The 26,591-nt window shown below is 39.6% G+C and overlaps 1 protein-coding gene across 1 annotated transcript in view; it reads right to left on the bottom strand.

The window, feature by feature from the left end:
* syt6a (synaptotagmin VIa) overlaps positions 1–11,195 on the bottom strand; it is an 88,076-nt gene extending 76,881 nt beyond the window's left edge. Inside the window, exon 1 of the mRNA XM_005448832.4 lies at positions 11,017–11,195. Within this exon, the coding sequence (XP_005448889.4) occupies positions 11,017–11,173 (157 nt within the window). The 5' untranslated portion in view covers positions 11,174–11,195. The remainder of the gene's footprint in view (positions 1–11,016) is intronic.
* Positions 11,196–26,591: the final 15,396 nt, after the last annotated feature.

The raw sequence follows: 26,591 nt of genomic DNA, 5'->3' as shown, positions 1-26,591 counted from the left end.
TATCAATAATACACCGAGACAGTATACAGGGGGTATGAATTATTGAAAGGCACGCTGGTTCGGCTGGGGTTCTAATCTCCACAGAGCAGTTAATTTGATGTTCTTGTTTTTCTGTTTTGGAATCAACCTGCAATGCACCATCCATCCCTGCAAATATCACAGGCAGAGAGGAGCAGGCCACTGGGAACTAAATGAATGATCTACTGATGCTAATGTCCTCTGCCAGCCGAGGTCTTGCTTAATAAACCTCAAGATGAGACAGCCGTGTGAGAAATAACATGATAAAAAGTAAGCCAATTCAAGCCCACACACCTGAAAGTGCAGCTGATAATGACAGTGGAATTAGTAATGAGGATGAGTGAAGGTGCATTCGTCCATTTAGGGGCTACAAAGGCTTAAGGGTTATGCTTTGTAACCTGAATCAGGGCTCTGGAGTGAATATCAATATCTAAGGCAGGCAGCTGATTAGTGGGAAATGTTCACTCAGCAGAGTGTGAGACACTGATCTGACTTCTAATTTATCTCGTTTAAAAAGTCATGTGCTGGTTTTCACAGCAGGTGCATCCAGACCAATACCCAGCACTGTTTGGGATATTATCAGCCAGCTTAAGAGTCAACAGACTTGTGATGGCCAAACCCGTGGCCACACTCTAAAGTCGGTAACTTTTGTATTTTCATTTTTCATTTGAACATAGTAACACTCTTTAGTTTCCAATAACTTTATTGATTGGTTTGGATACATTTGTTCTATTTGTAAGCGCGCACATTTAGTTTACTTATGTATTCCCACCACTTCATTATTTTCATTTTTGACTAACCTTTATCTTTTTATTTCTTACCTGCTATCATCCCTGGGAGTTGCTGGACAAAAGATGGTAGCCAGGGTTTGAAACCATTAAATACAAAGAGGGCTAATTGGACCACACCACCACTTCCTACTGAAGGGGAGAATATGTGTTTTCTTTCATTTAAAAACAAAGTATTTGTATTTAATTAAATATTTGGGTTTAGGGTTTGATGGTTTTGATTTTCTTCTTTAGTGTTTACTTTATTAACAAATTAGAATGTACTGCATTGTTTTGTGATTTATGATTGTGTTCGTTTGTCACCCCTCATGTGTCACAATGGTCTGATCAGCCATTATATATACCCCTGTGTGTCATTTCATGTGGAGGTCAATTATGTTTGTTTGGGCAGTCATTTGGTTTGTTAAGTTTGTAGTCTTAGCCTGAGTTCAGTTTTGTTTCTTTGACCTCTTTTATGAGCTCAACGTTTATTGCTTTTGTAAATATATTTTGGGGTTAAATAAATGGCAACCCTATTTTTCAAATAATTCCTGAGACTCCTCCTGTTTTTCAACTCGGTCCATCACATGTGGTGTCAGAAGTGGGATCCTTCAGTTGAGGAGACAGGATTTTTTTTTGCATTTTTTGCCCTTTTTTCTCCCCTGACAAACTTTTTGAGCCATGCAGAATGCTGTGCGCCCAAAGAGAGGAAATAAAATGGAGGCCAAAGAGGCCTTGCAGCAGCCAGAGAGGGAGAAGGAGATGGAAGAAGGAATTTCAGTTGTGGCTGGAGACACTGAAGGAGAGGATACCAGGGAGCCAACTTTGCTTGATATTGCTGGGATTCTTCAGTCTTTCATGGGACAACAGGAAGTTCGAGATAAAAAGCAGAGAGAGGATGCTATACTGCAAGAACAGCGTTTTAAGAGTTTGCAACACCAGTTTCGGCTTTTGCAAATGGAAGTGCAGGCCAGAACCACCCCACTTCCAGAGCCCACATCAACTGATCCAGAGCCTGTTGAAACTCCAGCTGATTATCAGACACAAGCAACATCTCAGCATGAGGGTTCTGGCTCAGCCTCCATATTAACAGGTCAGTCTGTGCATATTCATCATCCTAAACTGGAGAAACTAGCTGTTGAAGATGATGTTGAACATTTTCTCACTACTTTTGAGAGAATTGCAGCTGCTTGTCGCTGGCCAGAGTCAGACTGGATTTTTCACCTCATTCCTCTTCTGACTGGTAAGGCTCGAAGTGCCTATGTTAATATGGATGTGGACGATTCACTGCAATATGAGAAGGTAAAAGCTGCCATTTTGCAAAAATATGATATAAACCCAGAAACATACAGGCAAAGGTTTCGCTGTCTTGAAGTTTTTGATGAGAGTCCCAAGGAACTGTATGCAAGACTGAAAGAACTTTATGAGAAATGGATTCAGCCTAAAAACAGAACTATAAAAGAAGTTGGTGAAATTATTGTCTTGGAGCAGTTTTTAAGAATGCTGTGTCCTGAGCTTCAGGTTTGGATTAAGGAGCATAATCCAAAGTCTGCTGCAGAGGCCGCCACCCTGGCTGATGTGTTTGTAGCTGCTCGAAGTAAGAGTCAGCCATGGAGCAACAGTGCATGGAAGGCTGCCCGAGATTCACGTCGGTCGCAACCCCCTCAGCATCCTCAGAGGTCAGCGACGGGTGTGGGTAAGCCCTTTACAAGGGAAAACCAGCCTCCAAATACCTCGAAGCCAGGTAAAAGGCCACCAGTGTGCTACCTTTGTGGACAGGAAGGTCACACTAAGCCCATGTGTCCTAATAATCAAAGCAAATTATCTCAAATGTGTTTTGTGCCTCATCAGAATTTGGATATTAAATCTGAGAGAAAGCAGTCAAATAAAATCACCACAGTTAAGATTAATGGACAAGAAATGAATGCTTTAATAGATACTGGCAGCACACAGACTCTGGTACACAGGAAATATGTGTCAAATGACCGCACATGCCCCTATGTAACCATATCAGTTTGCTGTATACATGGTGATGAAAGACCATACCCTACTGCTGATCTGTTTATTGAAGTGCAGGGGACACCCTATCTGTTAAAGGTTGGTGTAGCTGATAGTCTGCCCTATCCTGTAGTTCTTGGGGAGGATCTGCCAGTCATCTATGATTTGTTGAGAGAAGTGCAGGAGTGTAATGTTGCTATAACAAGGGCTCAAACTAAAAATCAGGATGACCATTATGCAACCCTCAGTGCTTTACCCTTCTTTGAGGCTGAACTAGAGACAGAACCCGGGAAGTCTCGGAAGCCACGCAGTCAAAGAAGACGTGAAAAATTTCAACACACTGTTGGAAAGACATCAGTTCAGGCTGCTCCAGATATGCCTTTAGGTTTTTCAGTACCTACAAACATCAGACAAATGCAGCAGGCTGATCTAACTTTGTCTGCCATGTTGCTGAGGGCCAAGGAAAAGGACTCTGTTGAATCTGACACAAATAAAGAGCAGTTCATTCTGCAAGATGGCATTTTATACCACCAGCACGGCCAGGTTAAGCAGTTAGTGGTCCCTAAAGTGGCTTGCGAAACAGTGCTTACTTTGGGGCACTCCATTCCCTGGGCTGGCCACCTGGGGAAGCATAAAACCACCGCTCGCATTAAGCGATACTTTTTCTGGCCTGGCTTGTGCTCAGATGTTGCCATGTTTTGCAGGAGTTGTCCTCAATGTCAGAAGACTTCAATTAGGGTCCCCACCAAAGCACCACTCCAACCTCTCCCAATCATTGGTATACCATTTCAGCGCCTTGGCATGGACGTAGTTGGTCCTGTGGAAAAAAGTAAAGCTGGAAATCGCTTTATGTTAGTCATTACAGACTATGCTACGAGGTATCCTGAAGTCTTTCCATTAAAAACTGTTAAAGCAAAAGCTGTAGCTTCCTCATTGATTCAACTGTTCTCAAGGGTTGGATTCCCACAGGAGATTTTGACTGACCAAGGCACTAATTTTATGTCTACACTGTTGAAACAAGTCTATAAGCTGTTAGGCATCAGGAGTGTGCGGACAACCCCTTATCACCCACAGACAGATGGACTGACTGAGCGTTTCAACCAAACTCTCAAACAAATGCTCCGAAAGTTTGTCAATGATACAGGGTCTGATTGGGACCAGTGGCTGCCATACCTCCTTTTTGCCTACAGGGAAGTTCCTCAAGCCTCCACTGGCTTCTCCCCATTTGAGCTTCTTTATGGCCATGAGGTGAGAGGCCCATTAACCCTGCTGAAGGACTCATGGGAGGGAGAGCAAGGTAAAGAGGAATCGGTCAGTGTTATTTCATATGTCATTCATATGAGGGAAAAGCTTCAGCAGATGAGTGAACTGGCACAGAGCCATATGGCAGCTGCTCAGAAGCAACAAAAGACTTTGTTTGATAGGAAAGCTCGCCACAGGAGTTTTGTCCCTGGCCAGAAGGTTTTGGTCATGTTGCCAACTTCTGACAGCAAGCTGCTGGCAAAGTGGCAGGGACCCTTCGAAGTACAGAAGAAACTTGGACCTACTACCTATAAAGTTTCCACACCAGGTCTCCAGCGAGGGAGTAGAGTGCTCCATGTTAACCTTCTTAAGGAATGGATTCCACGCACTGAGAATAAAACAGAGGGGTTGCTTATTCACAGCGTGGATGAGGAGGAAGAAGTTAATGACTACTTGCCTTCAGTAACAGCCTCTGTCCTGGACCTGAACCATCTCACCAGTGAGCAACAGTCTCAGGTAACACCTCTGATTAATTCAGACACATTTCAAAAGTACCCAGGTCGCACCAGTCTGGTGGAGCATGACATTGTTTTAAAACCTGATGCAGCTGTGAAGCGTATGAGTTACAGGATACCAGAGCGCTTCCTGGTGGAGTTAAAGGAGGAGGTGGACCTCATGCTGTCTCTTGGAATCATCCAACCTTCAGCAAGTGAGTGGTGCAACCCTGTTGTGTTGGCTCCGAAAAAGGATAGCACAATACGATTTTGCATCGACTTCAGGTACCTCAATTCCATATCAAAATTTGACTCTTACCCAATGCCACGCATTGACGACCTTATTGAGCGTTTGGGGAAGGCAAAATATCTGACGACCATTGATCTCTCCAAGGGATACTGGCAAGTACCTCTCACTAAACAGTCTCAAGAGTTGACAGCATTCCGTACTCCGTGGGGATTGTTCGAGTTCACAGTCCTGCCATTTGGTCTGCATGGGGCCCCAGCAACATTTCAAAGACTAATGGATAAGGTACTCTGTGGTCTCTCAGCATTCACCTGTGCGTACCTTGATGATGTTGTTGTTTTCAGTGGAACTTGGGAAGAGCATGTGGATCACCTAAGGGTCGTGTTGGATCGGCTGCGTTCCGCAGGCCTTACCATCAATCCAGCAAAGTGTGCTCTTGCTAGGACTGAAGTCCAGTACCTCGGGTTTACTGTTGGAGGTGGGACAATTAAACCGCAGGTTGACAAAATTAATGCAATTGCATCATGTCCTCTTCCACAAACCAGGAAACAGCTGCGATCCTTCCTTGGCATGGCTGCGTTCTATAACAGATTCATTCCCAACTTCTCAGCGAGAGCAGCCCCACTGACGGACAGCACTGGCTCAAGATGTCCCAATAAGATTCGGTGGACAGCTGAAGCCATTGCAGCTTTCAAAGACATTCGCCAGTCCCTGAGTAAGGACCCCGTTCTGCACTCACCAGATTTTACAAAAGACTTTACGTTGCAGACTGATGCTTCTGAAAGGGGTCTGGGAGCAGTGCTTCTGCAGGGACCACCAGGGGATCGACATCCTGTCGCCTACATCAGCCGTAAGCTGCTACCAAGGGAGAGCCGCTACGCAACGGTTGAGAAGGAAGCCTTGGCCATTAAATGGGCACTTGACTCTTTCAAATATTATTTGTTGGGAAGAGAATTCATCCTTCACACTGACCACAAAGCCCTGCAGTGGCTGGAAAGAATGAAAGACACCAATGGGAGAATCACCAGGTGGTATCTGGCTATGCAGCCATACCGGTTTAAGGTTCACTACATCCCTGGTAAAGACAACACCACTGCTGATTACCTCTCTCGCTGCCTGATGGAAGATCCAGAAGTGGGGGGGTGTGTGATGGCCAAACCCGTGGCCACACTCTAAAGTCGGTAACTTTTGTATTTTCATTTTTCATTTGAACATAGTAACACTCTTTAGTTTCCAATAACTTTATTGATTGGTTTGGATACATTTGTTCTATTTGTAAGCGCGCACATTTAGTTTACTTATGTATTCCCACCACTTCATTATTTTCATTTTTGACTAACCTTTATCTTTTTATTTCTTACCTGCTATCATCCCTGGGAGTTGCTGGACAAAAGATGGTAGCCAGGGTTTGAAACCATTAAATACAAAGAGGGCTAATTGGACCACACCACCACTTCCTACTGAAGGGGAGAATATGTGTTTTCTTTCATTTAAAAACAAAGTATTTGTATTTAATTAAATATTTGGGTTTAGGGTTTGATGGTTTTGATTTTCTTCTTTAGTGTTTACTTTATTAACAAATTAGAATGTACTGCATTGTTTTGTGATTTATGATTGTGTTCGTTTGTCACCCCTCATGTGTCACAATGGTCTGATCAGCCATTATATATACCCCTGTGTGTCATTTCATGTGGAGGTCAATTATGTTTGTTTGGGCAGTCATTTGGTTTGTTAAGTTTGTAGTCTTAGCCTGAGTTCAGTTTTGTTTCTTTGACCTCTTTTATGAGCTCAACGTTTATTGCTTTTGTAAATATATTTTGGGGTTAAATAAATGGCAACCCTATTTTTCAAATAATTCCTGAGACTCCTCCTGTTTTTCAACTCGGTCCATCACAAGACTGGTCAATAAAGAAAATGGCCTATTATCTCCCAGTCACATCAGGACAGGGGAACTGGAGTCTCAGACTTTCTAATTAGTCGTTCTTATTTTATCATAATCTGTTTGAATCTGTTGAAGGGATGCTCAGCTGACAGCGGGGGACTTGGAGGGAAATTTGCTCTAGTGAAATGCTTTGCTGCTGTGAGCATGATAGCTGCAGATATTTTCAAACAGCTGCAAGCCAAATGTGCCCTTTTTTGGACTGCACACAGGGGAGAAAAAGATGCATTTCTTCAGTTCTCATATTTCCTTAACTGGTGAGATGAAGATGTGTGAAATGTTAAATGAAAAGTGAAAATATCCAACAATTTGCAAACCGTTTCTACAAATTTTCAGGTTGTGCTCAGTTTTTCCCAGTTAAAGATGTGATTAGTTGTATTATATGTGTATGAAATTAAAAGCAGATAGAAATCTGAGAAATTAGAAAAATGTATCCTAAGTTTGAATTTGATACTTTCCCAAAAGTCTGTATAGGGGCAGACAACCAATACATTTCCTTATGCTAAAAAGACACCTAGTACAACATCTCACTTGCAGTTAGCTTATTAGATGAACAGGTTACATGAATGTTTATAAAACGCATCCCAGAGAGGCTGAATTTTTCTAAAGTAAAGATGGGGAAGGGTTCAGCAACTTAGGTTTCTCGTGGTTCTCATTTGTGGTACATAATTTATCTAAAGTTTCAGAGAACCCAGAGAAACCCATGGGAAAAGGCTGTAAACCAAGAGTGAATCTTTGGGCCCTCAGACAGAACTGGATTAAACATAAACATGATTCTGCACTGGAAAGTACTGTGTGAGCACAGGAACACTTCTAAAAACCATTGAGTGTAAACACAGTGTGTTTGTTTCAGCAAATAGAAGTTGAAACTCTACCATGCAATGACATAAAAAACATAAAGATCCAAAACCAGCTGCTGTCCCTTGTCCGTAGGTCAGTTAAGATGGGCTAAGCTGAGGTGAAAAACGGATGTGGTGTGTGGTCCTTTTTGGAAATGGTATATTATTCACAATAACTATTACTGTCACCATCACTGATTGTGACCTACACCCGTTTTCACACCTTGGCTCATGTGATTAGGTAGAGGATCATTAGGGGGTACACTGTCCCTCTTGGGGGGACACTCCCACAGGGCTTAAATCCCACAGGGCTTAAATCTGGCACGCTCCACCATTTGACCTCAAGAAGCTTCTCGGATGAGAGGTGAAACGTCTTCAAGCAACTTAAAGAAGTCCAGACGCTTTTCTTTCCAAGCTCTTTAGACCACCATGACCTGCATGACTGAGAACCTTAACATTCACAATAACTGTTAAAAACATGAAGAAAGAAGAAATCCAATATAGAAGAAAATGAATGGGAAGCGAAATTTTGCTTTTAAAAATAAACCAGCTGATCTCCACAGTTATGAAGAACAGAGGTTTCTAAAAAGAGGTGATGCAGCAAAATTGTAAACATGCCATACACTTAAAAAAAACGCACACTTTTTTCAAACAGTAGCATTTCTCAGTACTGTCTGTGAAGACTCAAACACTGGAAACCCTACTACGACAAGTCGTAGCACTTTTAAAATCAGCCTTATGTTCTTGTGTGTGTTTGTGTGTGTGTGTATTTAATTTACTGATCAATTAAGAAATGGAATAATTGAGTTAAAATAAGAAGAGCAATTCACAGAAAAAACAAACCAAAAAAACAAAAAACATTCCTAATTTCTTACAATTTGGAACAAATATGTCAAAAACAAAACAAAAATCAGGCTCTCTCTGTTTGATTTCATTACAGTAGCTTACTTGTGGCACTTAGGCTACACTGTAAAAAAAAATCCTAATATAAAAGTATTTTACTGTGTATTTTACAGTTTTGTTCTGTTCTTCTAGAATATCATTAAATTTACATAAATAGACTGTGATTTCACATTTCAAATGTAAATTAACGTAAAATCACTGTAATGTAATAAAACATAATTTTCTTGTTTTTTAAATGTACTTGTCTGTACTTATGCATATTTAGATTGTTAAAATACATTCACAAATGTATCATGATTTCACAAATATGTGTCTGTTAGTTGAAAGATTGAACTGTTAAATTCAAATGTAATGCTATGGAAAAATATATAAAATGATTCTCATAAACTTTTTTAACATCAAATAATTATTATTACCCTCCATTAGCTTTGTTCCAATAGCTCTAGACTGCTGGAGTATTTCATCTTCACTCATCTTTTTTCACTCGCTATGTGTTTATACTCTGTGTGTTTAATTAGTTTTTATTCATTTCTAGCTCTCTTCCACAATGCAGGATTCTTCCCATCAAAGAAGAGTTTTTCCTTCCCACTGTCGCCAACTGCATGCTTATGGGGGACCGATGGGGTTTTCTCCATATCATTGTAGGGTCTTTGCTTACAATATAAAGTGCCTTGCAGTGTGTGCTTTGTATGGATTATGGTGCTATATAACAAAAATTGAAAAAACTAAACTGAATGAACAAATGTGTGACCACAGATTGCGTTTTGGCAATTAGCATGATAGTGAAATGTGTAATTTCTATTTACTGTGATTTGTGACGAATAAGTTGTCACTTCGGGCTAAACCTATAAAATCTGTCAAAAATCTTTTATTTAAATGTCAGTTTTATTACGATCCTGCATTGTAAGTCCTGTTGATGAACAAAAACTCAAATCTCTCTTTCTGCTGTAATCAGTGTTGCACAAAAATACGTGAAACAAGACATTTTCTTCAGCCCCAACCTACACATCCTCCAACACTATCAGAAGCAGCTTGTCTTTAGCTTCCTCATGGCAGAAGGAATTTGCATCAATGGCCACATAACATGCAATGGCATGTAATGTCCCCACAGCTCGGTAGTAGATGCCAGTGGCACTGTGATGTACGTTCAATTTCTCTGCTGAGGATGATGTGAGGTGACAGTGGATTTGGTCAGGATTGGTGTGACATGCACTCTTTGAGCAGGGGCCCATCTTCCAAAAAAGCAGCAGCAAATAGCATTTCCTCTTTGCTCTGCACCTGCTGACGAATCTAAAGACTCTTTTTTTTTTCTGTCAAACACAGAAAACTCAATGCAGTGCACGTGAACTTGCAAGCAAACTCGTAAAATCAGATGGATTATAAAAGGAATCCAAATTGCGGTTATGGATAAATAATATGCAACAGTTAATGGAAATTGGCATGAAATAGTGTCCTGATAGACTTCCTATTTTAAACAATCTGTTCTTCTGTAGTTTGAATTTGCTTCATTTTTTCATGCAAATTATTCTGTAAAAGTGTATAAATCGTGTCACTCTTCATGTTGTACACAGACATTTAACATTTAAATCCCATTTACTAAAAATCTTCACACAGTGAGACCTCAGGGAAGCCTGCCTTTCTAAGTCTATAAGGCAACAAATCCTTCAAACACCCTAGTGTATTTGACAGTGTTATCTGCAGTGTAAGTAAATTAAATCAAGCTTCCCCCGCTTTTAGAAAACTCAGGCAATATTTGCTAGATTGAACTGCAAATTCTCATGACTCGAATTTGTAGAAGGGAAAAAATACACACAAACGCTGGAGCCTGTTGTAGAGCTGCTGCATTTAAAATATATTTGAAGAGAGGGATTATTCCTTTAAAGAGGGTGAAGCCCACTACAAGTGCAAGAGCAACAGATGCACAAGGCTGCAACAGATGTGTAAATCAGCCCTCATGAATAAGTCAAAAATCCCTTTTTTATGATGTCGAAACTTTGCCGTACAGATTAAACGCACGACTATCCTGCTTTTCCACAAGCTGCAGCTACATGTGTTCAGATTTATATTTAGAGGCATAAACCATACAAAACATGCCTGAAAATGTTTTTATTTTATTTTGATTGTAAGCTGTTGTGCTCAGGACATCACCGGGCATCACTCAGCCTTAAGGCTTATCCATTACAGTAAAGAAACTCTGCCCTCCGGGGCAAACTGACGAGTCAATGGGAATTTGTTTTGTTGTTGTACACCTATTGCTCCCCATTGCCCTGAGGTCACAAAAACTCATTAAGGATATATAAATGGCCACGAGTGTTCAGTGAAAGCCCTGTCCGAGTAACCATCTCTGAGCATACATGTGGGAAATAAATAGAAAAGGACAAGCACATGTTTAAGCAGATTGCTGCTTTCTTCGACTTTTGCGTGACAGAAAAGCATTCACAAACAAAATCCTTTACTATTAGCTCTACTCTTGGAAACAAATGAGCATGGAGCCATACAAAGCACAGAGAAGGCAGAGAAGGTGCTGCCTTACAACCAGTGCACATCAGAAGCTAATGATATTACTCACCCAGTTCTTTGTGGTCAGAGCTGTGGCCAGACAATAGGAAAAGGAAATCCTGACAGGTGTCCTGATCCAACGATGTGCTGTTGTGCAGGCAGAGGTCAACAATTAGGGTCACAGCTCTCTGACAGACCATGTCATACTCCTCTCTGTCAGAACTCATGCTCCCAGCTGCATCCTCAGCCGCGTGTGCTCATCCAAGGGGACCAATACTCCCACGCACACACGCAGCAGGCTGGCATGCAGAAGATAAATGCAACTTGTCTCCGTCCTAGGCTGATTCTTCTCCTTCTTCTGCCGTCTCTCGAGTGTGTGTGCATGTTTTCTTGTGTGCGTGCGTGTGTGTGCTTCACTTTGTTTGTGTGTTCATGTGTGCAAGCTTGTCCCAACATTGTGTGTGCGTGTGTGCAAGATGGACCAATATTTTTTAGTGCATAAACATGTGGTGTTTGTGCTGCTCCCCATGTGTCCATGTGTAAGTGTGTGTATAACTGTGTTTTGTAGACTTAATTAATCACATTTATCCCCATGTGTTATAAGCGCAGAATTATTGCATCACATTGACACCAGGAAAGCAAGTCAAACAAAACACACTGATTTCAGTCAAACATCCATACAGTACACTATAAAATGTCAGAGCTTGATGACACCTTCAAGCCCCCTCACCTTTGGCTGTTATGCCACCACACATTCGTTGAGTGTGAATAGACTTTTAAAAAACCCACAAGACTTGTTTTTCTCAAGTTGTCTAACATGGCTAGTCCCTGCAGGTCAGAGACTCCCCTGACACGAATCTCCCCTGAGCTGAGCCACCTGTAACTACCAGGTCTCACTCCCACAGACAATCCCCTATCGGTTCAACTGTGATCCCTTAATGACCTGTAATGATGATAGTTCACCTCTTTGTGAGTAAGTAGGGCTCCATATAATGTGTTCAAATGGTTATTTTACTGATACACACTCATGCACTGTTTATACTCTAAAATACAAACTCAAATAGCCAACAGTTTATACAGCTACTTCTCCCATCCAATCACTCCGTCGCTGCTATTGATTGACTATGTTGCTGCCATCCCATGTGCAATATCTCAGTCTTTCCTTGTTCTGTGCAATATTTTGGTCTTCCCTTTTTGCCATGCAATATTTTGATCTCTGTGAAATTACCATTCCCATCCGTGTTTGGAACCAGAAGTGGTCATATTTGAGTGGAGTGATGTGTGATCAGCCAAATTACTACTTAGCTTGGTTAGCAAGAATTTTATAAACTGTGCATAAAGCAGATACTGAAGCTCAAACTTTTGGACTTACTGTACCACTCAGCAAACTAACTATAATATAGTTGTGGATGAAAAATGTTTCCAAAATGAAATTGTGCTGACATCAGAGGCATAACATTGCCATTTGTTGCATACCCTTCATGAATGTTTGGATGTCTTTCTTGGATGCTGGAGTCAAAACCCCTTTGTATAGAGAGTGCTTAGCAGATTTATTAGACCACCTTTCTTAAAAACTATAAAAACACAAATATTTTAAAAATCTCTTGAAAATGCATTTTTTAACTAAAAACTAAATAATTCACAATTTTATACTTTTTAGTCAGAAATTAATCAAGCATAACATTCAACTACTAAACCAAATCTTTCTGTTCAGGAATTTGCATCTTATTTAAGACTATTTTCCTGCTTTTTGTAAAACAGAGTATTTGTAAATGGATGCATAACAACAATATTTTATTTTAGCACTGAAAATATCATGTTCATTACATCTTGTATATACTGATAGATTAATACAATACAAGTTTATTTATATAGCACATTTAAAACCAAAGGTACACCAAAGTGCTTCAAAACAAGATTAAAACATAACAGATATCAGACCATAACAGGGTACAAATAAACTAACAAGTGAGAAACGCTAGTTAAACAATCAATACAGATAAAATAGGAAATGAAACATCTGAGCGTAATTTAAAAGATAAAATCACTGAGTATTTGTAAATATAAGGTGGGGGTATTTATACAGTGATATATCAAATAGAAGATAAATAACATAGGGATAAAATACAGGGAATGAGCACTAACTAACCAGAAACGCTCGCTCAAACAGGTAAGTTTTTAACCGTGATTTAAATGAATGGATGGAATCAGAGGCGCGAATAGCTGCAGGAAGATTGTTCCAGAGGTTAGGGCAGGGGTCGGCAACCTGCGGCTCCGGAGCCGCATGCGGCTCTTTAGTCCTTAAAGTGCGGCTCCGCTTGGTTTGGGCAAATAAATTAGAAGTATTTAGCTGAAGTGTATTTTATTTATGTTAGTTCTTTTTAACTTGTAGTTCTAAATTGGAAGATTATTGTGATATTGAAATATAAAAATAAAATGATATTCTATTATTTTTTCATCGCTCAAAATAAGAGTCACACTCGCGGAAGCCGGTGTACCCGCCGAAACGCCGTGCATTTATCGAGACTTTCAACCCCAGGTAGGCCAATTATGGATCTTCGGATCCACATTATGTCAGCAGCTGTTCTCCACCGTGAACTATGTTAAAGACAAACACCGTTCACGCCTGACAGATGACAGCTTACAGTCCTGCGTAAACTGACTTTGTATAGCCCCGATTTGCGGACTCTGTGCGCAGAGGTTCAGGAGCAGAAGTCCCATTGTAAACATATCACGGCAGACCCGACGATGTTTCCATGAGCATGCTTTTGAGCATCTCTTTATTGAGCACTTTTCACACACGGTTGCTGTATGCATACAGCCGGCTGTAGCTTTTCAGCTCACAGCCCGACAACACAACAGCACAGATAGCGCAGACTTTAAGGCAGCGAGGCGTGATTGCGGGTGTCGCTCAGGTGCGTCCGCCTCCCCTGCAGCGGCGCTGCAAACCACGCCCCGCCGCACGCATTAACTAGGTAAAATACATATTTAGGCAGAATTTTGCAAATATCTATTTTTCATTTTTCAGCAGCATAGTGCTTTTTTCCAATTATTTTTTAAGAGTCAGGTCAAGGCTCCAACAGCCCAAAGGGGATATAAGGGTGGCGGCTGACAACAGTTTTTGTTTGCTACATGGATCATTTTAGTTCAGGTTGGTGTCTTTCCTTTTATTATATTTCTTTAAGAGTTCAAAATGTGTTGATTACATAAATATAATGTAATTTTCTCTGTAGCACTTCATGGATTTCATAAGCAACACACTTAAGTTGTTCACACAAAGCATAAAGATAAAAAACAATCTATACAGTGTTATCTTCATTTTAGATGTCAAAAAGTATTTGCGGCTCCCAGTGTTTTCTTTTGCGTGGAAACCGGGTCCAAATGGCTCTTTGGGTGTAAAAGGTTGCAGATCCCTGGGTTAGGGGCTGCCAGGGCAAAAGCACGGTCACCTCTGGTCTTTAGCCGGGACCTAGGCTCCACTAGGAGTAATTGTCCTGATGATCTTAGGGCTCTCCTAGGGGTATACGGACTAAGGAGTTCAACAAGGTAGCACGGTGCAGTGTTGTTCATGATTTTAAAGGTAAGCAACACAATTTTAAACTCAATGTGGTATTTGATAGGAAGCCAATGCAGGTCAGCAAGGACTGGGGTAATAGAGGCAAACCTTCTGGTTCCAGTCAAAAGGTGTGCCGCAGCATTCTGGACAAGCTGAAATCTATGAAGAAGGGCAGAGTGGAGACCAAAGTAAAGGGAATTATAGTAGTCTAATCTAGAGGTCACAAAAGCATGGATAAGATTTGACGCAGTTGGTAAAAACTAGATTTAACTACAGAGGATACTTGTTTGTCAAACTTAAAGAGGCTGTTGAAGAGTGTCGAAGACACCTAAGTTGATAACAGTGCCAGAAAGAAAGGCGGCAAGGGGTCCAAGAGTGTCGGCAAATTGGCCCCGGGAAATATGGTTATCAAACAACATGATTCCGTTTTCTTCTCGTTTAATATAAGAGAGTTATCAGAGAGCCAATCTTTGACCTCTCTCAAGCACTCTAGCAGACAGTGTACTGACGACGAAATGTCATCAGTCAGCTGAAAGTAAATTTGAATATCGTCAGCATAAAAGTGAAAGGAGATATTATACATCTCGAAGATAGAGTCTAGGGGCAGCATATACAATGAAAACCACAACGGGCCCAACACAGATCCCTGGGGCACACCACAGTAGAGGGAAGCAACAGAGGAAGAGCAGCCACCCATAGTGACGGAGTAGGACCTATCCGAAAGATACGATCTAAACCAGTTAAGGGCACTACCCCTTATGCCTACTGTATGTTCAAGCCTCATTAAGAGGATATTATGCTCCACCATATTGAAGGCAGAAGTCAAGTCCAATAGAACTAAGACCATAGAGCACCCTGAGTTGGCAAATAAAAGAAGGTCATTAAGGACTCTCAGCAGCGCTGTTTCAGTGCTACGGCATGGTTTAAAGTCAGACTGGAACTTATCACTGATATTGTTTGCATGCCGATCAAGGTTACTTTTTTTTAGTAAGGGCTGTACTACCGCATGTTACCAGATTAACATCACAGCATGTCTTTCATCCTGTCTTCCTTCTCTCCCCCCAACCGGTCGCAGCAGATGGCCGCCCCTCCCTGAGCCTGGTTCTGCCAAAGGTTTCTTCCTGTTAAAATGCGGGTTTTCCTTCCCACTGTCGCCAAAGTGCTTGCTCATAGGGGGTCATATGATTGTTGGGTTTTTCTCTGTATGTATTATTGTAGGGTCTACCTTACAATATAAAGCTGTTGTTGTGATTTGGTGCTGTATACTTAAAATTGAATTGAATTAGAAACATAAAAAAATATTTCTTCACTATATAGCAGAACTGTTAATTTAGGGCAGCTGTGGTATAAATCTTACACTGGGTCGTAGTCTAATAAATATAAGCACTATATCCACGTTGAATGAAAGCAAAATATTCTCTCGTGAGAAGAATAGAGATTCTTAAAAAGGCAATTTTACAAAATTGTGACCTTCGTCAGAAATTAATCTTTTAGCCCAGTGAGGTGCTTAAAAATCAGAAGCTGCACCATTTGGATGAGAGAGGCAATGGCGTTGGAAGGCTAGGAAGTACGTTAATCATATAACAGATGAGACGGAATTCACATGTACGAAAATTACCTACATTAAAAAAAACATGCTTCTGGTAATAGTCTGGAGTGGATGTTATGTGGTTGTCTGATCATAACGGTAACCAAATACTTATCAGGAGACACAAATCCCTGAGAGGATTGCATCAGGAACAGCATCTGGCAAAAAAATCAAATCAAATATGGGGCTCCAACTGCCTTGAAGGGAGCAGACGAAAGAAGCGTAATCTACTGCAGAAATGTGAACAGCGCTTTTTCCCCTGGAAGCAGCTCTGTGATTGGACCACTACATGGAAACAATGTCAATATCTGCTTGTCTACTGTACATTTGCCGTAAAAAAAAGTAACAAGTTTTGACCAGGAAGACAATATCTGCTCGACTCAGCCACTGTTTGTCAAGTAATTTTATTATAATGTTCTAAATGGCACCAACAATACCAATTAGTCCAGTTCAGAGACTCAAATTAACAGAGGTAACGCCCATCAGACAGCAAATGACTGCAGCTGCTTCTGTTAAGAGATGCAGAGATGTAATCAATCCCCTACTGATGAAGTTGTTAGGCTTTTTTCTTTTTTTTTATAGCAGGTCATGCTTATTTCTGCAGACAAATTTCCTGAAGAACTGCTATTTTGGGCACTTGGCTTAATTTTTCAGAAGGCTGGTTGTTGTTCATACGTTGCCAGTTTTTTTTTTAGGTATAAGAGTGCAAATAGTTAAAATAAATGCAATATTAGTATTCCTGATATTCTGAAATGTTTTTGAGAAACATGTTGATTCAGCTTAATTGAAGGATGGAATTTGTGCTGTGATACAGTAGCATAATGTTCTGTAATTTTCTCCACCCTGGGTATATCAGAGAAAGTAACACAAACCTGTCTTTATAATGCAAATCACATACATCCAAAAAGCTGAATCAGCTCTTCTCGTAATCCGCTTCAAGCAAAAACTGAACATTACTGTTGAGCTATACTGTATGAGCTTTTACTTCAGTGTACCAAAGCAGCTGAGATAGCTAAGGCAAGTTTATGTGTTTGTTTTATATATGATTGAGCACAACTTTGCAGGCTGTGGAAAGCTGGGAAATTGCCTTAATATGTCTGTCGGGACCTTGGAGCTAATGAAGCTCAATAAAACACATCTCTGATCCCTATGCTATTTTTCCCCAATCCTCTGAGGATTTATCTCAAATTAATTTCTCATATTGTAACTGATTAGATGTATTTATTTTCAAATTAAAGCAGTGAAGAAGAAGAAGAAACTAATTAGCTTGACTTTTCCTCTAAATTACGTTGAACTATATGTGAACTTCCTTGAACTTATCCCTTAATTATGTTCTTACCAACTTAACCGTTAATCAAAGTAATTTAATAAACTCTGTGACGACTAAGGCCTCAGAAAAATTATTTCATGCCTATCTAATCACGAAATGATATTGAGTTTAACCAGATGTTGTTTGACTCCCATCCTTAATCGAGTTTAACCAGGGCATAAATACTACGGCATCTACATCGGTGGACTATTGTTCTGAGATAGCTAAGGTAATTGGGGGCTTATCAAAGTCTCTCTCTTCTGTCCCTCAAAGGTTGGATCTGGAGTCTACTGTGCTTCCTGTTTCTGTAAGATTGGATCTGTTCTTCTTGAGTGATCCTGATTAACAGGCAAATAAACTGTTTCTGGCTGTGTGTTTTCCAACTGCAAGCAGGTTCACTTCTACCACAAGCTCACATGTCAAAACAAAACAAGTCCATAATTACATACAGTGCTGCTAACACCGCCAATATAACAGATTTAATGGTGAAAGAAAGCAGACCCGGGTGTAGAACTTCTTCCTTGTGTAATTGCATTGCTTAGAAATAATGTCCAAGGATGTCCGATAATAATGCAGCTCTGTGAACTGGTGTCTTGTTAACTGATATTCCATCACTCTGAGACAGTCAGGAAATTGCTTGCAATTTAAATGTAATAATAATCTTGTTTATGTGCAATAGTTTGAGATAAATTTCCCATCACAGTGCATTACTACACCTGTTAAGGTGAGCAATCCTGTATTAGATAGATAAAATTCTATATAGAGCTAGGGCCACATATATCTGGACACAAATTCTATTTTATTTCAGCTGTGTAACAAAACACATTCAAGTTGGAGTTGTATGATGGATATGGCCTTAAAGTGCACAGTTTCTGCTTTAATATGACACCATAAAAAATATAAATTGCTTATATTACCATAATTTTGCAGGCAACAATGACCCATTGAGTCAGATCTTTTCCTGCAGTTGTCTTTAGCTGTTGTTAGTCTGTGGGTTTTTCTGCTTTTAGTTTTTCTACGTGCTCAATCGACTTGAGATTAGTTCACTGACTTGGACAAAACAAATCAAAACATAGTCTACTGTTTCGCGTCATGAAACTCCTTTTTTTGCCTTTCCCAAAATCCTTTTGACTATTTTTTGGCTGTACTGTAAACACCATCCAGTCAGCTTAGCTGCATTGAGATGAATTTGAGCAGACACATGTCTGTCCATCACACAGCCTCCACCATATATTACAAGTAATGTAGTGTGCTTCAGATCATGAGCTTTCATTTTTCTACAAGTTGATCTCTTCATCTGACAAAAGAATAATGTGAAGGACTACTCCATTTTTTAAAAATAATTTGGCAAAGTCTGATCTGACCTTTTTTTGATTGAGACAGATCAGTGGTTTGAATCTTGTGATGAACCTTGTGGTATTTTTTGGTTTGTGGCAGACTTTGAGATTACCAATCCCAGGAGGATGTTCCTAACATCACAGGTTGTGATGAAGGAATCTTTACTCTGCGATGGAAAGAATCCTGTAATCATCTAAGATTGTCGATACTGGAGGTCTAGGACTTTGTATGTCCCAGCTGACATTTTTTTTATTATAATGAACTGTTGATTTGGGCAGTGATATATTTCTGTAATTGGTTTCTTTGAGTTTCTGTAACCTAAGGGTGTCCTGTTACACTTACAATGAACCCCCCTGTGAGTGTATGTTGTTGATTCACAGCTTCCATATGCAAATGCCTAAGTTGGAAGGCCTTTTTCCTTAATGTATGAAGAAGTATTTAATGAAAAAGGCCTGCTGATAAACGACCCCCGAAAACAGAGGACTGTGTATAAAATGGTTCTAACTCCCCAACCGTGACTGTGATATTAAACAAGGTTTTGCGCAAGTTCAGTAAGGCAGATCTGTATTAATTCATCTTCCTGCAGTCCTCGATGGTTGAGCTGCTAGTCTGTGTTTTACATCACTAGGAATGGGTATCGTTTAGGTTTTATCCGATACCGGTGCCAAACCAGTACTTTTGAAACGGTGCCGGTGCTTAAACGGTGCTCGAACCGGTGCTTAAAGAATGGAGAACACAAACTTTGTCCTAAAACCTCTTATGTTTTTATTTTTAGCAGTCTCTTTTTTTCTGCAAAATGATAACCAAGTTAGCCTTTTCTGTTGATACAACATACCTCCTTTGGTTGGAACCGGTCCTTAAACAAAGGAAAACACAAACTTTGTCCTAAAACCTCTCATGTTTAGCTGTTTTTTTTGTAAAAAGATAACAATGTTAACCTTTTCTGCAGCTATAGGGCATATATGGTATCACTCTATCAAACAAGAAGACAGCCGCATGTAACTACGATGGTGTTTGCTAGTTCATCTTACATGCATTAATGTAATAATGTGGTTAGCCTACTCAACGTAAATTACACACGAACAACATGAAGCTACTCACGCAGAGAAGAACGGCTGCTGCTGCCATCATCATCCGTCATCATTTCTGCTACGCTGGCAGGGCTAGGGGCCAGGACTCTCCTCTTCGGGTTCTTGGGGGATGTTGCTAACTCTGGATCCGATAACAGGTATCTTTTAGTACCTACACAGCCAGTGCTCCAAGCAAGCTGAAATGGGAAATGGCTACACACAAACAAACACAATGGTCCAGTGATGAGCTGCACAGGTTTACCATGGGTTTAGCTGCAGGTACACCATCGCCTTAATGTCCTCCATTCTTGTGTTGTGTTTTTGTCACATACAAATAACATCACGGGACTTTCAGGCCATGTTGCTACTACGACGACACCCACATTGAGGTGATTTCTATTGTAACGGAAATTGATGAGTTGAGTGCAAGTGGAAAAGAGGCAATAGAGATCCTTGTCCAAGTCTTCACCTACCAACACTAGTGTCTCTAGATTCAGGGCATTACTTAAATAACACATTTAAGAAAACTAAGGAAGCTCAATTTCATCAACTGATCTCTTGTTATTAAATTACAGCTCAAGCTATACATATTAAGCTCATGTAACTGTAAATTGAAAATGTCCACCAATAAAAAAAAAAAAACATACATTGTGTCACCATCCCAGAATATGTCGCGTAAAAAAATAGTTAATGTGTTGGAATGAGCAGCCTCTCAGTTTAAGGGAATGAAGTACGGATTTAACAGCTCGGATTTAATTGCAAAGCACGCTTTGGCCTCTTTGTTCATAAACCACTGTTACAAAGAGGAGAAAATAGTGTCTCTCCTATAAATTTGTTTCCATCTGTAAATAATTTAGAGCTCCACAACTACAAAAAGTGCTTTAAAGAAAACAAATAGAAGCCCTCTGTATGGTAATGTTAAATAAATGAGATAATCAAGACAACTGCTGAGAGAGCTTGTTTTAAATAGCACTAGTGACTAATAATCCAACAGATTTAAAACTTGTCTTTTCACCTTCATTTGAGATTCTGCCTATAAGCTATAAATAAATGAGGAAGGTTGTGTTGGCCACAGTGGTAGTTTTGTACCAGGTGCAGGCATATTTTTCACAGCAAATGAGGGGGTTGAGGCACAACGAGGTCCTCGTTTTGATATGCTAATCAACTTCATCTGTGGCAAATCTTTCTGTAGTGACAGCCCAGTGGCTGCAGATGTTGAACTTGATTCATTGTGTCAAATGCACGACAAAGCGTTGGCTCACTCAAAGCTATGCTAATCAACATCAGCAACTTCTCCTGAGGGCTGCGGTGCCGAGATTTATACAACATACATAGAATGCATATCGGTTTATCTCAGTGTGTGCGTTTCATTGTCATGATGTGTTAAAGCTTTCCGACTCAGCTGTGGGGCAACAAGAAAAATATTCCTATTTGGAGTTATATAAGCTCATTAGTAACAGTCATAAATTGTGTAAGGAGGATTTGATGGATGAGGTTCATCTCCTACAATACAGATGAAGCGATGATCTGTGAAAAAATAAATCTGCCAATGAATGTTACACAAGGGCTTGTAGGATTTACAATGATATACTGACATGATATTTCCTTGAGGCTCTCAAAGAGGCTCAAAATACCTATGGAGCTATATCGCAATGTTTTTCAACAAGGCTGAGCATACAACACGGTGGTGAACCAGGCTGACATTTACCCCAGTATAGACAGGGATCTGCATTATCATTCTGTGTCCGACAGAAATGCACAGAAAGCAGAATCAGACATGTCCTGAATATCATTGAAATGAGGTGGTTAATTGAGCTACTGTCAGCACAACCCACATGAGTGATAGAGTCCAGAAGAGTTGAGTGTGAGTGCCCGCTGCATATCAATCCAGAGACATGTAAATGCCATCAGTCAATTTCTATTAGGTATTCTCCTAATTGATTTACAGATTAACACCATATAAACTGCCTACAACAAAAGCCTAGAATTAGAGGGATGCGCCTTATTTTCACTCAGTTTAAAACTACTGGTCAGTTTACCCAGTGTGTGATGAGAAATGTGGCAACAAATAATCTGTTTCTGTTTGTCTAAAGAGGATTCAGTGAGTTCAAATTAAGATTTTTTAGAACATTTTTAATACCGCCAAATGATATCAAGTGATGTTTCAGGGGTGAACAAGTCGGCTGTGAAAGCATGATGGAAAACCAGCAGAGGCAATAAAACTTATTATAGGGAACAATATTTTCTATTAATTAAATCAATCCAACCCACATGCGGATAGGAAGCAGAGAACTGACGGTAGATGGTGATTAACTCATCAATTAAGAATGACGAATTAAGCTATTAAATTAATTCCTTTAATTGATCGCCTGTTAGGAGATAAGCTTCTCTACATGCACTGATAGTGTTCCTATCAGGTCCTACTTGGCTCTGATAGAACTCCAGAGAAGGCTCAAATATGCTTTCTAAACCTGCAGTGATGAATTAGGTATTTGACATATTTCCCCCAAAAGGCAAATTACTTATGAAAATTCATAAAATGTTAAAACAGGAATTGAATAAATGTAAAACTCATGTAGGTACTAGTTTTAATTTCCCCCAAATTGTAAATGTTTTAAAAATGCTAAGGCAGAATTGGAGTTCTATCTGGCAAGTGAACATCATGCTGTATTAAAGCACTGGGCATGGAAGCACATGGTGAACTTTGCATAGTGAATGAAAGAGTATTTAAACTGAGATACAGTCTTGGAAGTTTATGAAATATTCACAACATTAAATCCACTAATTCATACTTTTCAACACATGTTTTAATTGTTCCCTGAAGATTTTTTTCTTTTTAATCACACTCGTCTCATATGTACTAATTCCACTCCATGTACATGAAGTATTAAAAAAACGAAAATTTAAAGAGCTCAGTATTAGGGTGTCACTCACATCTCTTCTCGCAACACAAACTGAAGCTCAAGTCTCTCGCGGCACGATTTTTACACATAACTGCATCATTTAATTGTGTAACTGATTTTAATTAAAAAACTACTTGGTTGCCATGGTGATGCATCCTCTCTAAAGCAGTGATGGGGATACCTACCTTGGTACAACACCGGCGGCGAGAGAGCGAGCTTTGAGATGTGAGAGATTTGTGACGTTTAGTGTGTTTGGAGTGTGTAGTTAGAGTGTTGCCATGTGTAGTCACTGTTTAGTGTAGTCGAAGGTTTTGTTTTGTTTTGTGTGACAACGCAATGACGTGACTGCTGTATGTGGCAGCTGCTGCCAAAAAACCACGAAAGGCAGATTGCAATGTAAACACTGTCTCCAGGTGGAAAACATGAGGAGTGATACACCTTTCAGGCCTGCAGGTAGCAGGCTTGTGATGTTCTCCTTTATCTTCTTTATAGTGGACAGAAATAATTTTTTGGAGTGGCACAAATAATTTGTGTGCCTTCTTATTCTTTGCAGAACACCTGATTATTCTGTAAATAGTTTGAAATAGTTATAAAAAAAAACACCTTGGCTGCATTTTGGGTAGAAAGCTGCAAATAACTTGGTTTTTTGCAAAACTTGTGCACAGGTTTTTAAAATGTACAATTTATGTTTGCATTTCAAGTTATGAAAATGAGTCGTTAAACATGTTTGTGGTTGTTACAGTAAAAAATCGAACTTTTTTTTGCCTGATTTTAGATCAATTGTGTATATTGTATACAGTATGTCCAAATGAAAAAAATAACAGTAAATTCAAACATGTGAGGTTGTGCTGAAAAGAAGGATACCAAACAAGGCCAGGGAAATAGTTTTTAAAGGTGAAATGTAGCAGTAAACTCAAAGGTAGTCAAAATGGCCAATTATACCCTGGACCCCAGAGGGATAACAGTTTTTTTAAAGTAACGCAATAGTTACTTTTCCTAGTAATTAGTTACTTTTATAATATTGTAACTCAGTTACCAACTCAATTACTTTTTTGAAGAAGTCACTAGTAACTATAACTAATTACTTTTTCAAAGTAACTTGCCCAACACTGACATGCTGCAGACATTAAATATACCTCCTAATTAACCAACTTCATATCAAAGTTGTTCTGACTGTTACAAAAAGTCTTTACTGAAAAGTTTAACAGTAGTCAGGAAGCAGGAAGGCAAAAGGCAAAATCGCCAATGACAACAAAAGAACATGAGTAACACTGAAAAGCTTGACAAAATGAGCAATACAATTTGGCAGGGAACAAAATGAAGCTGGGGAACATTTACACACATGGGTGACTGATTAACTGATTGGACACAGGAGGGTAACTGATGGCTAGGGGACAGGAGTGGAAGACAACACAAGTGAGATTAATCATGGCAGGGCAGATAATTAATAGACAATTACCAAAGTGAGAAAGTGAAACTGACAGAAATAGACAATAACTCCAAAACAAACCATTCAAATCAAATATCAAACTATGGTTTATTTGCGAGTAGATTGCTTTCTTGTGACTATGAGACCATTAGACTCTTATGGAAATACTATGCCTATTTTTTTTTCTTCTGTGGACCTGCCTGTAAGAATGATTACCTCATTTACTAACAGTGTATACATCATGCAAACAAAAAGTTTAACGCACAAAACAGTTATTTTTTGTTCACACTTTACGAACAAATTTAAAAGTGCCTCTGAACAAATGGAGGCCTCGTTCTCTTACGAAATTTAAACACGTCTTAATTATAAATGCTACTGAAACAACAATAACAATGATAATGATAATTATTGTTATTGTTGTTGTTATTGCCTTTTGGTCATTATTTACACATTCCATTATTTTTTATTCATCTTTTATTAAAACTTACACAGCATTGCTGGATGTCATCCCTTAGAATCTAATTTCTTGGCACTGTCCCACTGATGCTGGATAATCTGCATTTTTTTTCCTCAGTAAACTTCTCACTTTCAGGACTAAAGATCAGTTGCTCATCATCCTCCACCTGTTTTCTTCTTTTTCCTGTAGTCTGTTTGTGTTTCAATCAATCTGATTGGAAGACCTTTTGTGTTTCCTCTTTGGACCCGATTGTTTCAGTTTCTTTGGTCAGACTTTCTCCTACTTTCCTTTCCTAGAGGTTCAGGCTTCTCTCTTAGAGCATCCTCGCTAATTTCTCCACTTCACCTGAAAGTAAGCTTGCATCTTTGTACAGAGAAATGAGGGTGTGGCATCATGCAGATTGCACAAGCACGCTGATTTTAATATACTAATATATGAACAGTGGTAAGAACAAAATAGTGCAGAGTGTACATTTCATAAATCCGATATTAGTGAATGACGGCCACTGTTTTTGAAAATGAAATAAAATCTTTCAATTCAGTTTCATGCTGTCAGGCTTTATTTTAGTCTAATTGCTTGAAATTATGTTTTTGCACTTTACAGCCTTATTACTTAATATTTACATACTGGAGATGGAGATATATCTCTCGTGCCACTTGGATTTGTTCAACTTGTTTTTCCTTTAAACACAGAATGGATGCTCATGCTGCTGTCACTTAAAAAAGTAGACACTTTCTAGCACACTGCTCTCGATTCATCACTGCAGACAGCTTTCACACACACTTCTGTGAGTTATATGAAATGGCCGGATGGTCTCTCTGGCATCTGTGACACCAGATTATCTGTGTCTCCGTTCACGGGGCCAAGATATTTATCATCCAAAGTTCAGCTCAGAGATAATAAACACAACACCAGATAGATCGCAAATCAACTTCAAAAGTTCCTGTTATCAATAGTGAGCCATGGAAGACTGTATCCAGGTTCATGCATTTCATCACTGAAATAACGGCTTCAAATAGATTAGACACTCATTCCTGAGAGAGGCTTTAAAGCTTTATCAAATTAGATTTGGAATAATATTTCTGATGGTTTTAATTAGTGTGTGTGGGGGGGGGGGGGGGGGGGGGGGGGGTTGTTTTGATTTCATTTTGATCTTGTGTTTCTGTAATTTGTTCTCACATTTCTCTCAAGAGATCTCTTGATCTCAGTTCAGCTTCCAGGTTAAACACACTTTAACTGTTTATATTGCCTAGGAAAAATGACCACCAAGCCAACATCCCCTGACACTGAAAGCAAAACAAGTGTTGTAGAAAAACACCCAGGTTGTGTACAGCAAGAAAGAAATATGAGTTTCTCCTGTGTGTACTGCAGGTTATTGTAGCAGAGTGTTTCCCTTCAGATCTGAGGGTGAATGAAGGCGGACAAGATCAATGGTGACTTTGATCTATTCTCTTGGTTTTAGACAGACAGACAGAGAAGAAAAGACTTGCTTTGAAAGATGTCCTAAAGGACCGTGAGGTCTGTAAGAAGCAGTTTAATGTTTTATGCTGTATTTCCTTTTTTATCTTTTTTTAAATGGGAGCTATTATGCTTTCCCTTATTTTCTGTCATATAAAAACTATTGATGTTGATCTAAAAGGGCCAAACTGTCAAATAATGAAGTCAGCAATTGCAAGAGCAATCCCGGCGAGCCAAAAGCTAAAGCTTCAAACTGCTCTAAAATTTTTGTTTCAAACAAGTTGTTGAGCACAAATGTGGTCATCTCAGTCAAGCAGCTCTGCTGTAAGCACAGAAGTGCCACCATCCTGCTCTTTGACCTTTCTGTTTGCCAAGATCAGCCTATCAAAAAGCAGTTGATTTTGAGGACAGGGGAAAAGTGATAAAAATCTTAAAACATCTGAGAACTATCCTGGGCCGTCTTGCTTGTTAATATATCATTGCTTATTCTGCAAGAGTACTGGTAAAGGTGCTGCTTTCACAAGCAATCCGGTTTGT

Source organism: Oreochromis niloticus, linkage group LG20 (assembly GCF_001858045.2).
Source record: "Oreochromis niloticus isolate F11D_XX linkage group LG20, O_niloticus_UMD_NMBU, whole genome shotgun sequence".
NCBI classification, from domain to species: domain Eukaryota; kingdom Metazoa; phylum Chordata; class Actinopteri; order Cichliformes; family Cichlidae; genus Oreochromis; species Oreochromis niloticus.
This window is presented reverse-complemented; position numbering and strand designations above follow the sequence as displayed.